The following is a 17,094-nucleotide window of genomic DNA, read 5'->3' as shown; positions in this document are numbered from 1 at the left end:
TGTATTTGGACTTATTAAAATTCACCAATCTAAATATACTTCCTCAAGTCTAAAAAGGCATATCAACATAATTGTAACTGTTCAGAGAATTTAAAAAGAGCTTAATTGGCATAAAAGAATGGCTGGTGTGTCACCTCCTCAGCTGTCCCAAATCTGCCTGTTTAGATCACAGTAGGATTTTTAGTCATGGATACAGATTTGTCCCAAATTACCTCAGAAATTCTTTAGGGTTCATAACAGATGGGAGGCAGAGGATCTAATAAGGGTACTTCCAGGGTTAGCAGCTTAGAAAACTTTGAAGCTTTGTAAAGTCATATATGAGGTGACTGAATTAAAGCCTACACTTTAATTAGTAACTCAGGAACTTTCACATGACCCTAAGACAACACATGTGGAGGGTTTTAACCTTATTCATGAGGCAGTTGGAACATTAGCTCAAGGCCCCTTCTTCCACTGTTATAGCTTACACAAAAGATTTGTTTTTAAAGGCAGATGCTTTTGTTTGAGACGGAAATTAAAGCTCAAAATCTCAAGGTCAGTCAGCCTACTGTTATTAAACTTACGTGCAGCTCAATCATCTTCTGTGGGTTTTAGGGTAATAATAAGCAGCAATAAAGCATAGATAATTTGCATCAGGAAGACAAATTAGACCTGGCCAAACAAACCCAGTATGACTGTGCCCTTTAGAACAGAGACAATCCAACTGCCTGCCTTAAAAAAAAATAAATAATTTATATAAGATTAAATAAAGTCTGGAGTAGATCATTAACTGTGCTCTCATTCTCATGCCAGTTAATCTGCTTTTTAAACACATAATTGATTATATGTTTTATCAAATGGACATTTAAAAATTGTTAGTAATGCCTCAAGAATCATTTCCCAAACTTTTGGTACCAACACCAAAGAGAATCAGTATTTGGCACTTGCTGTTATGTTAATTAATATAAGAGGCCAGTAAGTGCCGTAGTGGTGGTCGTGGGTTTTCTGAAATGTGTCTAATTGGCTCCCCTGAACAAATCTTACCTTCCCTGAGTGCTTCGCAGCTGCCTCCTCTGGGCAGGTCAGCATTTAGGTAGGAGAACAAATCAGAATGTAACTACATTTTATGGAGGCGCCAAATCTCAGGAAGTGTCTGTCTATATGGTGGCTGGTTGAAATGACACGCGTGTGCTCTTGTTTTTAATGTCTTAGTTGGATGTATTGGACAGACTGGGAGGAAGATGAAATAGATGACAGCGTGGGAAGGATTGAGAAGGCCTGGATGGATGGCTTCAATCGGCAGATTTTTGTGACTTCAAAGATGCTGTGGCCAAACGGCTTAACTCTGGACTTTCACACCCACACATTATACTGGTGTGATGCCTATTATGATCATATTGAAAAAGTGTTTTTGAATGGAACTCACAGGAAGGTAAAAGACAAATGCTGCTGTTTTAACCCACAGGCTTCTGTCACAGAGCCTTGTTGTGTTGTGTTAAAAATACTTTCAAGTTTATTTTTACCCCTCTGCCAGTAGTCTCTGTGGGGTGGCTGAAGGAGGCTGAGCATTAAGTAGTGCAGCTGGCACTTGCCTCCGGGAGACCAGGCCCAGCTCACTGTGGCATGCCAGGGTTTGTGGGATTTTTCAGAGAAGCTCTCAGCATATCAGAGCTGTTTGAAAATGCAGTTTTTCTACATTACTGATGTTTGCTAGGACCAAGCACCCCAACTCGGTTCAAATATCTTCAATATTTGCACCTGAAATGTAACCTATGTATTATGACAAAGTAATTAGAATCCATTTATTCAAATAAAGAACTTCATGACATTGGAACTAAAACACAAGAGTGGACTGAACTTCAAGCTTATGGGGGTGAATAAATATTAACATCTTCTTGCCTCTTTTGGTAGAATCGTCGCAAAATGATTTTGCATTTCTTCAGTGAGATTGAGAATGAAGTTGACTGTGTTGGCAAAATATCACCTCTGTATTCTGTCTTATAATCACCTAAGCACATATAACATTATGAACTGGCTTCGACTATTTAGAAAAATGGAATATGAGAAATTACCAAAACGCTTCCTTTGACAATACACTTTCTTCTTTTTTGGAAAGGAAGATTGCACAATAGGCCAAGCCCATTTATTAAGTATTCTCTTTGAGAAATATAATGTACTAATCAGTTAAGACCATTTCAGTTGTTGGTTAACTCTAGCAGTGAGTGCTTTAAATGTCTTTCCCCAAATAAGTAAAATTGATTTACATTTAACCTAATGTCACATACTTAAGAGGTGTTAAAAAATATTTATGATCCCTTTGAAGATGTTGATATGTACACAATATACATAGCACTTTATTAGCCAGCATATTTTAGCCTACATGGAAGTGAGCAAAGAAAAATAAGAAACTGTCTCGATTATTCAACATATGAAAATTTGGTATGAAGAGTTCAGATAAAAGGAGCAAAATTTCAGTTTCTAACCCTATATTATTTGGATAACTTGCTCAATCCTCTCATATTAGATGAATTGAGTCCAAAAGGCTATTTCATATTGTATACAGTATCATTTTACAAATTGTGAAAGACAAAAAAGTATTATTATTATGGGAGGTATGATTCCTATTCTCTTCTACAATCCTACATGCAAAACAGAACTTATCACAGGATTGCTCCACTGTGTAGTTTAAACAACCACAAAATACACGGGAATGTAAAGAATATATCAAGACAAGCGGAATTAAAATTAGCCAGGAGTCTTGTATATCTGTTTACTACCAATAAGTGTTTCTATGTTCAAAATTAAAATTTTACCTTCCTCCCTGTCATTGCCTAGATTTCTTCAATTTGCATTAATCCAACTGAATAGAGGGGTTCCTTCCACTCCCAGTGTTGTTAGACCATGTTGTATCCCTTGGCTATTGGATGAGCAATACTGCAATATACATAATGCCACTAATTACTCAGATCAATTTCTGTGCCAGAATATGATACCAGAATATCATAAAGAAAAGAGATAGGGAAGAGTATCAGGCAAGGTCATTTTAATGTTTGCATTTCTTGACCATATGTATAATGCCATGTATGAGAGAATTGAAATGGATGAAATGTAAATGGTCTCCTTCAAATAACATGTCCTAAAAACAGAAAAATATGCTCACATTGTGAAATCCATTTTTCAAATACACTGAAAGAAACTAAGTTATTAGTTAGATCATTATCCGTTCTACTTATTTGAATATCAGCTTCTCTGAATATTTGGTTATGTTTCTAAAGGTCAGGTCTGATTTTTCACAGTGTGTTTATATTTTACAGATTGTTTACAGTGGGAAAGAATTGAACCATCCTTTTGGACTGTCGCATCATGGGAATTATGTGTTCTGGACTGATTATATGAATGGTTCCATTTTTCAACTAGATTTGATAACGAATGAAGTGACATTACTGAGGCGTGAAAGACCACCCCTGTTTGGGCTTCAGATTTATGATCCTCAAAAGCAACAAGGTATTAAAAACCAGATAAAATTGCTTCTGAGTTTCACATATCATAATACTTCAAGAAGTTGCATAAAGACTTTATTTTGACAGTGTTGCTGAAGTTTTATGATAAAAGGTGTCTAGTCACTCCAGAGTCACTCAAATCTTAGACTTTGTTACCATAAAAATTTATTATTTATTGTTCAAAATATCCTGAGTGAGTAACTCTGGGAATTCTATTTAAGTGAAGTTCAAGGTTTTCTCCAAATACTTCCTTTTTCATGTCATTTTCACTGAAAAAGGCTGTTATTTAAAGTAAAAAATCCTCAATGTTTTCAAAGAGTCAGTATTGTGAGCAGTGGAAAAACTTTCAGTGTGGAAGGAACATTATGGGAAAATGTTAAAAAATACATTATACAAGGAAAATAGTATTTTTTAAAGTATCTTAGTATATTTATCTGATTAATTTCATATACATTTAAGGAACATTTAATTATTTTAGATGTTATGAAAGTAAAATAATCTACCATGATATTCGTGTCTTATTAAAATCAGATAATATTCTTGTATCTTTTTATCTACATGAGTTATTAGTATTTATTAGGCCATCCACAAACAGCATGACTCAGAACTTAGGTAACAAACAAAAAAAAAGTTTAGTGAATTATGTGGTAGATTTTTGGTTATGAATCTAAATAGTCACTGTTCCTTTTTTTAATACGGATATCCTTGTGAAAATTTAATGAACATTAAATTTTTTCAGCGTGTATGTTGTCAGTAGGAAGTTACCTAAGAACAAGAGTTTTTCTGAAGGCATTTCGGCTTAATCAGAGATTTTAAAAGCAAAGTATCTTATTCAAGGGCTTCACTTTTTTCTACTGTATTGAAATTGCCTCACTGGGATAGAAATGCAATTTTATAAAATAATGGAAGTACATAAACTAAGAAGTTCCAATAGCTAATAAAAGATAAAATTGTCTTTAAAAAGAAAAAAAATTAATTATTTGAGATAGTATAAGTTATAGTTGTGGACAAGAAATGAAGAATAGAGGCAGTTGCCTGGATAGATCAAATGGTGATATTTTCTATTCATGTTAGCTGCCCCACCACAATCGTAGTTTCTCTGAGATGAAGTGGAGACAACATTATGAAGAGCAACAACCTTCCTCACCTGCTGCAGGGTCTTGTTTGCAGGACTGCTGTTCCCTCTAATTTTACGGTCACTAGTTTTCTGGATTTCATTATACTAATTTTCTGGATTTCATTATACTGTATATCAGTATACAGTCACACTTCCTGTTTCCATTTTCTTTAAAAATTGTTCATCTTGAATGTCGTCGCCGAACTCCCCTCTGCCAAATTGCAGGACATTTTCACAGTCTTCATGTTCTTTAAAATTCTAGTTGCTTTAAAGAGTTCATTAATAAAATGCAACACGTGGGATGAGAAATGCCTTGACTTACTGTAAAATGGACTTGCCCTTGGATACAAGTCCTAACATTTTCTTCATCTGAAAATCAGGACCCACCATGAAAGATTTAACAAAGATTAAGAGATGTTTTGTTTATAAAATTCCTGTAAGGATTATGTACATATTTGTTATATAAGAGCAAGACTTAGAACAGTGCCTGGCACACATTTTATATTAATCAATTTACCCCTACCATTTCTTCATCAAGAGTCATATATTTTTGAGTTTCCTTCCATATAAACATTTTAAATAAATATCCAAAGGAGTAGTGTGTCACAAGCATAGCAACAAAGGGCATGCCTCTGATGGGAATATGAGGAATGTATTCCTATATTCATGAAGAATATATCTGGGGTCTCAGACAGTGCCATTGACATAATTGTTCAGTGCTATCCCTTGGATGGACAAGGTTCTTTTAAAAATGCCTATTGATTTCTATTATACATATAAGAAATCCAAGAGTAAGGCAGATATAGCCATTCTCCTCAGAAGGCAAAGAGCCAGGGATAAACTGGGATTCCAATTCAAGTTTTTCTGACCACAAAGTAGCTTTATATGATTAATTTATGTAGCTGTTTTTATTTATGAAAATTATATAACTATTATACATTTAGATAGGAGAAAGGAACATGTGTTTTTTTGTCATTGTAGTTTTATCATTAATAAATTTTACATTCAGTTAAACTTTTTTTTATAGAAAGAGTCCCTTGACTACCTTTATAGAACCCAGGATTCAAAGATCTTAGATTACAAAGCAGTAGTATAACAGATACATCTTTAAATAAATATATCTTTAAATAATCTACCTTGAAATGCAAAGTATGTAGACAGAGTTTATATGTATTCTTACTCACATACAAACAAGGAAATCCACTTTATCTTGTTACAACAGATATATCTATTCTCACATTTGTACCTTGTTTCTACACCCACAAATGACTGTTTCTGTCATTCAACTTGTTAACTAGAAGTTTCATTCATTCAGTTATTAATCAATTCAGCTAATGTTTATCAAACACACAGTCTGTGGCAGCCACTCTAAGGGGCAGAATAATCCTACTTCTCCAAAATATAAGTTTGGGGGAAAAAAGACAATGTTTTTGGCCCTGGCAGACGCTATCTTTAACTTAATTTTAAAAACTACTCCTCCTTTGTTTTCCTTGCATTATTTCATTTGTAAAAAACTGTCTGCTGCCAAAGTGACGTAATCTAGAATTTTATTTTGTTGTTTTTAGTTTGTTGTTTTTCTGTCCTTTATTGATCTAATTTTATTTTGTCGTACATAAACAAGTTAGAGTATAAGAGCATAAATTTTAAAGAAAAATTCTTGTTTCTATTTATTTAGAAATAATATGATTATTAGTATTATTACCTAGAAATAAATAATAATTCTTGTTCTAAATCCTTATTTTTTTAAGGATTATTTCTTTTTTCTAAATATTAGAGAAGTCATTTAAATCCTTAGGTCTTTAGCAGTTTCACCCGCAAACGAGACGAAACCTACCTTTATAATTTTATTATAAAAATTGAATTAAAATGAATGTGTATGTAAGGTAACTAACCCTGGGATTGATGCATTATGGATTTTCAATAATGAAAGCTATCAATATGTTAACTCTTTTATTGATATTTATGTGTAAATATTTTAATGCTGTTCGTAGTCAGTCATGTTTTTTTCACTATACAGTTTAATCCTGTACATAAAGTGCATAATATAGACAGAACACCTAAGCATCCTATGAAGTATTACATCTTTATTCCATGGTCATGGAATAAACACGGCTAAATCTGGAAGCTGCTTAAAAATATTCTGCATTCCCTATTGGAAAAAGCCTGAACTAAACTTAATTATTTTCTGAGTTCAGAAATTGATGGTGTAGCTTCAATTATTAGCTTCCTTAGCTTTCAAGTGTATTTTTTTGTCTTTTAGTTTTTCTATACATAGCAAATTGAATTTACTTCTCAGAATAATGAAAAAAACTATTATATAATTTAGATCATTTCTTCTGATCTGTGACCACACAATGATAATCTATGGGAGTGAGTTAAATATTTATTGCGTATAGCGATATTTTGAGTTTTTTAACTCATTTATTAATACTCTCTGCTTAACATATCTAATCCCTGAGACCCAAAGTATAATAACCTGGTCTGTCGCTTTAGTCACATTTTTGGCACTTGCACTTTAACTGCCAATACAGTTTTAACCATTGTATTATTTTATTATCTGTGGCCCAGTAATTAAAAGCTCTTCATTTTTAATGTTTGAGTAAGATATTCTGCTATAATCAAAATGTTATGTATTGATACCTTGGAAAATACAACATAGTATAAAATGATCCTGGCATTTGCACTGCCAGATGGAGTGCTGGTCTATACATATATAGCGCAGAAAATATACTTTCTTCCTTGCCTTTCCAACTTGTAGGAATAAATGGCATCCAAATGGTGACTACCTGAATTTTAGTTACTTTTACCTACACCTTTATAAAACAGATTCTCCAGCCTCTTTAAAAATTTACCTCAGTTTTATCTGAGTGTCCAAGAGTGTCTCACATATGTTCATGAATAATACCTTTATGAATTTTCCCTCAGGTCTACTTTACTGATAGCAACTGCATGCCTCATCAGTGCCTCTGCGGTTTAGGTCCACTGGGACAACACTTTACCCTTGTGTCCTGTACACTCTCCTGGTACCAGCAAGGCTGCTCATTTTTCAGGCTTCACAGATAGCCTGCATTCCTTGTATTCCCCAATGCACTCACATGCCAATGTACTCCTTGCAGAAGAGGAGGGAAAATCCCACCCGTTTCCCCAGTGTTTGCTTTCTGTTTACTTGGGATCCAAAGGCACATTCCACGTGCCGGTGGTCTACTTTCTAAAGAGCTCAAACTTGCATACCCTGGGCCCATTCTAGGAAATTGTCCTGGACAGACACCATTCTGTCCACTTTATCCTTTTCTCTCCTGTTACCTCTCTGCACACAAACCCCTATCTCTTCTAGCCAACATGTAAATTCCTCTTATCTACCAATGCATCATATATTTTCAAACATTTTAAAATCTCATTTAGGATTCAGCGGGAATCCTTATTACATGAATAAATAGGTACTATTTGTGGTATATATGTGTGTGTGTGTGTACATTTTTACGCCTATGTACATCTCCTGGAAAGAATATGGGCCTGAACCAGCTAACCTTGTATGGAATCAGAGTTCTCTGACATATCTTCTTCCCTCCTCTTGCAGGTGACAACATGTGCCGAGTAAATAACGGAGGCTGTAGTACATTGTGCTTGGCCATTCCAAGAGGCCGAGTATGTGCTTGTGCTGATAATCAACTTTTAGATGAAAATGGGACCACTTGCACATGTAAGTGTCTTTTCATGTTACACTCATTGTTTATAGGTGTCTTTCTGACGTACAGAAGCAGATGAAACCAAAGGAATTAAACTCAAACTTGAAAAGAGAAATTCAGGTAATGACTTAGGTATAATTCTTTTTAGACTATAAATAATCAATGGAATTAATATCTAATACACAGATGAATAATGATAATGATGAAGTTTAGCTGAGTATCTTGTCACTGCTGCATCTAGTTTAGTGAAAATTATAAATAAGTATATGCCACAGAAGAAAATATTTCTTGAAATTAAGGAACCTCACCATCAGTAGTTGTAAGTAAAAATGCATAGTTCTTGGTTACATCGATATTTATTACTTTAAATAGCATAGTAAGCTCAGTTATCTATACTTGGTGGTGAAGAGCAAGAAAGGAGGCAATAAGAGACTTCCGGGGAATTTCTACACTTTATCAAAATAGGGAACTAACTGAATTGCTTGACCTGGATTAAAAGCACTTTATTAACTTTTGCTGACCTTCCTCAATTGACTGCATCTTGCTTTTCCAATGTGACCCTTCTGAAACTTGTCCTGTCTACACACATCATGTCCCTTAAGCACAATGACAGCAACGATGCCATGCATATATTGAGTGCAATATAAATATTTCTGGAATGACGTAATCTTGAATTGTGTGTTACTCATGATTCTCCAGAGAAACAGAATCAATAAGATGTACACATATAGAGACGGAGAAGAAGATTTTTTTTTTTGGCTCTTGCCATTATGGAGGCTGACAGTCTCAAGATCTGCAGTCAGCAAGCTGGAATCTCAGGAGTGCCATTGGTGTAGTTCCAACCTGAATGCTGGTAGGCCTGAGACCCAGGAAGAGCCAATGTTTCAGTTTGAGTCCAAAGTCAGGAAAACAAAAACAAAAACAAAAACATCACAGTTCAAGCAATCAGGCAGGAAGAATTCCTGTTACTTGCAAGAAAGTAGGCCTTTTTTTCTATTCAGGCCTTCAGCTGATTGGATGAAGGCCTCTCACATTAGGGAGAGCAGTCTGCTTTAATTTGGTCTACTGATTCAAATGTTAATCTCATCAATAACACTCTCACAGACACAACAGAGTAATGTTTGACACAAATCCGGGCACTCTGTCGCCTAGTCAAGTTGACACATAAAATTACCATCAGAAATTGTTGAATAAATATTTCATGTATTTTTCCATTAGTTATAATGATGTCTCTGGGAGGCAGAAGAAGAAATAAGTGTAACAAAGAAGACTTCAACTTATCTGTGATGTCTTATTTCTTTTAGAGAAGAAAAGATGTGGATAAAAACATTTTAAAATGTGGATTTCTAAAGCTAATTTAATAAATAGTAACAAAAATAAATAAATAAATAAATAAATAGTAACATTTGAGAAATATGAAAACATTAATGAAAAATCTATTTATAATGCAATTATTCAACAATAAGCTTCTAGGACATTTTCATGGGGATCCTTATAATTATATATCATAGAAGTTATTATTTTTTCTACTACTAATAATAATCATAGTTAACATTTATTGAATTCTTATACTGGATGTGGCATTTAAAAAAAATGTTCATGATTCTCATTAGTCCTTACAATAATCATATAAGGAAGATACTATTACTATCTCATTTTATGATTTAAAATTTAGACTGAGAGGTTAATAACTTTTAGAAGTTCATGTAATTAGTATGTAGAACATTTGGAATTTAGATCCTAAATTATTTCATTTTGGTGATTGAACTCTTAATTATGCTGTACTTTACAAATTTTGGATCATATTAATATAAATTATTTTGTCCCTTATTTTACTTAATATGAGCATAAGCATTTTACCATGTAACTAAATGTTTTTTGTAAATATGATTTTTAATGACTGCTTTTTAAGCTATTTGTCATCTTTTCCTATTTGATGTATGGTATTATTTCTGATACATTATTATATATTATTTGTGTGTTACTATACTGTTTGTGGTTCCTTCTGTATTTTACCATATTGTCCATTGTTTGTTTGTTATATCTTCTTCTCATCTTCTTTAAGCCTTTGGAATAATATCACCAATTAAGTTCTATTTCTATTATTTTGAGTTTCAACTGTTTGAGATGAGGACTTTGGCTTCCTTCATTCTATTCTCTTCATCTTCCTTAATTTCAGTCCTTATTATAATTTAGGATTTCTGACAAGGAATATTATTTTGAATTATCAAACAGTAAGTCTCTTTAAAGATGTTTTAACATGTATAGATTTTTGGTCAACTTTACAATATTTTCTTTTAGACCTGGATCAGTGCTTCACTAGTTGTATTGGTTAGTACTCACACTTTTAGTTCTTCATTGTTTATTTATTAATTTTCACTGATGTATAGGATAGATGGAGTATAATTTGAAATAACTTCTTCAAGATGACTACAAAGAATGTATACTGTAGAGTTCTGTATTCCAAATATGTCTCCTTTGCCTTTATATGTGAATAGCAATTCTTCTGGATATTAATTGTTGACCAAACAAATTTTTCTTCAAAATTCGAGAAATATTCTTTAATTAGATTTTGAGATAATATACTTCAGAGCACAAATATGAATTTTACCCATGGGCAAGGTTTTTTTTCCCATTATTAGTTGTATTTTTAAAATTGCCTATATATTTTCCTATTTTCCTGTAGAAAATAATTCTCTGAGGTGTACTTACTTTGATTCATCAGATGGTATCCCTTCCTTTGTTCTGTGGTATTATTTAGTAATTTCCATTTGGTAGTTGTTTGCATCAGAAGAGAGGAGATCTACCAAGACCCATAGTTTGGGAATAGACAGGGATTAAGCATTGCTTTGAACAGCATAAAATCTGTCCAGTTGCCTGGTAGATTAAATCTTATCTTAGTTATCAGGATAAATGGTATGATTTATGTTTACATTTCATAGTTTAATTTCTCCCACAGATTCTTCTAAAATTATTTTTCTGGTACAAAATGAGATCCTTTGCTATTCCAGCTGAATGATTTTGACATTTGAACAGATGAAATGCGCACATACAGACGCACATACACACACAGATAGTAACCTTTGTGGACCTCCACCAGGTCTCATCCTGCCTTTGCTCTACCACCAGAATTCCTCTCAAGGATGGAAAGTAGCACTGCAGTATCTCCTTTTTATGGTAGGCACAGACCTTACAGTCAGTACTGGAGGAGCAAAGGGCCTTTTTTCCTACCTAAAAATAGACAAGCTTATTCAGTTTCTAGTGGCATAACTTAGAGAGGCTTCTGATTGAATATTTAAATCTAGTCTTCTTGGTCTTGCAAAAACGTCAAAATTCACTTAAGATAGTGTCAATACAATGATCAAGAGGCTGAATTCTCAAGGATCTTGTGAGTTTTCATTCTTTATCTTTGTTTTCATCATGGGAATTTGGAGGGAGAGCTTATACATCAGGTACTAATATCTAGATGGTTTTTACTCTTTAAATTTTCTAATTAGTTCTCTAATTTTAGTTGTGTGAGTTATAATTACCTGTATTGCTTGCCTCCAAATTATATTTCCTATTGCCTTCATTCTTATTCCCCATTAAAAATTTACAGATTCCTTATGAGTTGGCATATCTATACGCATATTGAGATTGATTATACAAAAGATTTATCACTGGATATCTCTGTGTAAATAAAAATTAGGTGACTTTTGGCTTGTAAAGAAATACTGTACACAATATTGGTCATGTAGCTGATGTTAGGAGATTTGTTATGATAGTTCACATGTGATTATATATCTGGTGAAATTAAAGGAAAGTTTTCTGAGACTATTGGTGTCTTTTTAATACCTGTAATTCATTGATGAGTTAATCCCAATGCAAAAAAAGGGGATTAAAAAAGAAGATTGTTTTACCTATAGTTGTTACACCAAACAATGTTAAATCAACAAAAACAGGTGAGTTTTTATTTGAGAATTTGTTATTGCATTTAGTTGTCAAATTTTTTACTAGATTTTTAGTATGGCATGCAATTTATCTAGGTTCCTTTCAAATATAATGGGAAAAATCAAGAGAAATACTATAGTAACTCATTTATTGAAAAAAAGTCAAAGTGTATTCATATAAATTATTCCAGTTTCTATTCATTAGTAAAGGTTTTTATAAGGAAATTTTAGCCTTAGTTTGCAGATGAGGAAATTAAAGTGCAAAAGGACTACAAATAGAGTTTGTGGTTTCAGAGTATAGTGCAAAACAGATATCAGTGTGTCACTAACCCCTCATTAATGCTGATTGCTCTGGGCTTCTGACTTAGTTCAGGCTAGATTATAGTTTTGTGAACTGGTCTCAACTGGATTAACTCTTTAATCTGGATTAAATCTAAATATGTAAGCAAAACAAAAATGCATGTGGCAACCACTGAGATACCATCATCCTGGTTTCAGTCATCCTCAGTGAATTGGCATCAAATGAACAAAAACCCATTGGCAGATGGTCAGGCCAGAATTAAACACCAACGGTTGTTTCTCAATGAACTTGTAGCAGAAGGTGATGCCAGAAGAGGCATTCACCCAGCAGAAAAATATTGGCATGTTACATGATTGACTGAGGATGAATTCTAATGCCATGCCTGGAAGGAATCAAGAATGAGAGTAGGCTGGACTCTTTGTCCTTGTGAATTTCGTGTGTCATGGTCAAGTCTTCTCACAATTAAAAATGAGGCCTGGTGTAGCGTAGTAACTGGAAACTTATTGCCCTGGAGAAGCATATGGAAAGCCAGTTGATCAATTATCAAGTGAGGTTTTTTAAAATTTATCTTGATGCCTTTGTAGGGAAAAATCACAGCATAGAAAATTAATAAATGAGGACAAGAGTAATCCTGAGAAAGGAAGTTAAGCTCCTAAAAAAATTAAAAAATGATAGTCACTATTTTTTTTAAATAGCAGCATAATTTTGTCTAGAGTAACGAGACAGTAACATAGTAATTCTTTAAATGCCTCTTTAGTGGCCTGGACAGAAAAAGAAAAAGAACAGAGCTTTCCAATATGCCTTAGTCCCAAGAAAGCAACTTAAACATTGCCCCAAATATTGGTCATCCAAGGGTAGCATTGCACAGTTATATGTCAGTGGTACTCTGTGACCTCCTTCACCTTCTGGAACACCAGATACATTACTCGTCAAAAACAGTGCTCCACCATGGCTGAGCCATTTATCTGTTCAGCTGTGACAAGCCTTATGTTCTAGGATATATGCAGTCTAATGTGTAGTAAAAAGTTTAAGGCAGTAAAAAGTTTAGAAGCCCCATCCAGATGAATATTTATGGCCTTCTTTGCATAGGAAGATTATGTACCACTTAGGTTAGCTGCTCAGAAGACCACTCTATCTAATGAAACGTCATCCTGCTATGATCTAAAGGAGAAAATTCCAAAACCATAGCAGCATTTTTCACGCTGCCTTCCAGTATAGGCAATCTTATACAGAGTCATCCAGCAAACTACAACTTCAAGTTTGCTTTTAGGTTTTTCTCTTAAGTTAAGATAGTTAAGAAATTCTGTACTCCCAAAATGCAAGATACAGTTTGTTAAGCAAATAAACATATCCTAATATGAAACATATAAGGACAATAGGGAAACTTTATTTTATTTTTGTCCTGGGACTAATGCTGTTATGATATAGTCAAGAGCAAATTATCAATTGAGAGAGGAGACAAGAATCAGTTTAGAATAGATTACCATACTGAGGTTGAAAAGAAGAAAAGCAAAATTGGAAATATAGACACTTGTTCATGGGCACCACAGCTTATTAAAGCAAGGCCAGGGACATATGTATTAAATCCAGTCGCTGAGCTGAGATCCAAATAGATGATTCAAAACTAAAATGAAATAAAAATGTTTATTGGTAAGGTTTCTTCATTTACTTCACTGAATCTTGACATTAGCTCTAGCAATCACTCTAGCAGTTTTTACCAAAGAAAATAATTAATTCTAGAGGGCATATTTCCCTTTGTAGTGTATTGACAAGTCATGCAGAGACCTTCTAATTCCACTGCTCTAACAGCAGGTATCATAGGATGTGTGAGAACCGGCAGTTCCTTGCCAGGCATGCCATGATTCATGTCATTTTATTTCTGATCCTGGTTAACTTAAAGGATTGTTTATTACTTTGTCAGTTTTCTTCCTGGTGAGATAATGTTGAAATATTTTTACTAGAAGTGACCCTGGCTGTAGAATTACAGGTTTTGAATTCAGTTTTCAAATTCCCAGTGCAAAGTACAACTCTGAAGCAAAGCTTATAAGAATAGCATTTGTTAATATATGGAAAGCACTTTCTGGCTGTGCCTACCTACCCAAGTGCAATATGGGTTCTGTCACATTAAGCAAGTGACACTGGAAGCAAGTGACATACATGGAGCTTTTCCTATATGTTTGCTTTCTTGGCTGGTGGGGGGACTTTATCACTCTTTCTTTCTTTCTAGCTACATATCAGTCTTTTTTTCCCTTAAATTAAGCTAACTTCATTCATGTACTTGGGTGAAAGGAGAAGAGCATTAGCTGCTGAGCCAGTTGAAGTAATAGTGTTTTCCTGAAGTATTTATTCAGTCTCCAGAGGTAGAATCTCTCATTACAATAATGGCTGTAATGTAGAATTATCAGTCTCTGTTAATTCCAGTAAGTTGGGCAACAAATAATTTTGAACATCTCCTCTACATCTAGTTCTGTTCTAGGCACCGTTCTGTTCTGTATGTGGCATTATCCTTCCTGCATTCAAAGACCTCAGAAGAACAACTAGATGTGTGAAAGTTAATTAGAAAATAACCCCTTTATAGAAGTGTGTACAAGGTGTACAGAATACTAATCTTATTTTCTTATGAATGCTATTCCCTCTTTTAATGATGCCAGATATACTTGCTTCATCATCTTGTTGATTCTTGCAAAAGTTGGTAGATTGCGTGGCCATCAGCTAGGGTCTTATGATAGATGATGTTGCTACCCAGTTCCACAGTTAGGTCAACGCTGAGAAAAAGACCATGCTTTGGGATGTCTAAACTACCATCTTATCCAGATTATCACCTATCACATTAAATTTTATTGAGATAATGGACATTGCTGGCTCAAAAATAACCTGTCTTTTATCATTATGTATCCTGAGCAAACCTAGGCAGTGTTGATATCATGGTTTGTCTGTGATATAACGACTGATTACATCTGGGAGACTTGGGTTAGGGCTGGCTTACATTAATGATGCCAAAAGCCCTGGGAGACTTTGAAAATCAGAATCCAGTATCTTAAAAAAATTCTTTACTATTATGAAAGGTCTGAAATTTTCCCCTAGTTGCAATCTAGCATGTCAGCCCACCAGCGTTTCATAGATTTAGACAGAAGATGTGCAATCCTTTGATCAGACACGAAGGATTTTATTACTCATGGCAAAGCAGGTTGCTTAAGTTTCATGTGCACTTTGGTTCTTCTTGCCCTACCCCACCTCCACATCATGTGAGGACCAACCTTTGCCCTGAAGAGAGACATTATCTTTACTATCCTGGTCAAGGAACAGACTTGCTCTCTGCTCTGAAAGGAAGCTCTATTTCGATCTTCCAAGGCTGTTAGCTGCATAAACATCCTTGAAAAGAAGTCCAGAATAAAAGCTGACAGAAGACATGTAGAAACACCATGGAGAAATGCCTCTCCAACAAATCACAGGGGTTAGAATTGTTGTAGACAAACTTTAAAACGTCAAAAATATTTGTATATGTTTTAATACCTCTGTTATTACAGATATAAGCAATGCCTAACTGCTGTTACAAGTGATATTGATATGTTTGAATGACATTGATATAAATCATTATCAGCTGCAGTAGATATAAAAAAGTTATCTCAGGAGGTAAGCTCTACTGGTTCTCAAGCAATTATTCATAACCTATGATGAAAAACGTGAATGAAACCTTAGACATTACTGTCATCTGTTTTTGAAAATTTCCACATTTGTATGAGCAAACATTTAAAAATAACTGACCACCCACATACATTTGAAACAATGTTTAAAGCAAGTTTGGAAATTCTTGCTATTTGCATTTATTCTGTAATGATCGACATATCACTTGAAAAACATTTGAAACCTAAGTAGACTTAGAGAACTTCTCTCTAAATTGATTACGTTAAAGAATATTTAGTTTAGAAATATCAATTTTCTAGGATAGTTTGTCTTTCCGTAGACAAACGCATCTTCTTAAATATAGATATAATTATTCAGAAGAAACTATAATTTCACTCTTGTATATGGACATTTTTGATCATTCCTTACAACTGTGGGTGGAGTTATTTGATCAAATGATCCCGTGAAAGCTAAGCCTTTTAAATTGGTAGGATTGTTATCAGAAGAGAATCAATGGTTTCTTGGGTTTTTCGATCCTCAAGCTATGAAACAACAGAATTGACTTACTATTTCTTTGGAGTAAACTATAGAGAGACTACAGAAAATCTTAAAGCTGAACTTAAGTGGTGAGGAAGCTGGTGACATCTCAAATCAGGTTTCTTGTCTGATGGAAATTTTTTAAAAAAACACTGAGAGAGTATTGACTGTTAGGCTTAATAATTATACAGTAGAAATTAATCAAACTACTAACTAGTTCCAGTTCTAAGTTGGGCTTATATAGAGTCAAAAGAAGAAACTATACCACCCTCAAAGATCTTAAGGTCTAATTGAACAAACAAAACTCAAAATAAGGGAAATTTGCATGTTATCAATGGTCAGTTCTAGAGATCTGAGAGAAAAGCTTGATCCTAGAGATGGTCAGACACATCCCAGATTATACCTCCACCTTTTTTTTTTA

At 34.0% G+C, this 17,094-nt stretch overlaps 1 protein-coding gene across 1 annotated transcript in view; it reads left to right on the top strand.

Moving 5' to 3' along the window:
- The window catches only part of LRP1B (LDL receptor related protein 1B), a 1,885,740-nt gene that overhangs the window by 1,095,279 nt on the left and 773,367 nt on the right, over window positions 1-17,094 (top strand). The window contains exons 14-16 of the mRNA XM_082465229.1: window positions 1,192-1,411; window positions 3,294-3,483; window positions 8,174-8,296. Of these exons, the coding sequence (XP_082321355.1) occupies window positions 1,192-1,411; window positions 3,294-3,483; window positions 8,174-8,296 (533 nt within the window). The remainder of the gene's footprint in view (window positions 1-1,191; window positions 1,412-3,293; window positions 3,484-8,173; window positions 8,297-17,094) is intronic.

Source organism: Balaenoptera physalus, assembly GCF_965194825.1.
Source record: "Balaenoptera physalus genome assembly, chromosome: 6".
NCBI classification, from domain to species: domain Eukaryota; kingdom Metazoa; phylum Chordata; class Mammalia; order Artiodactyla; family Balaenopteridae; genus Balaenoptera; species Balaenoptera physalus.
Note: the sequence above shows the minus strand (reverse complement) of the source record. Positions and strands in the feature narration are given on the sequence as shown.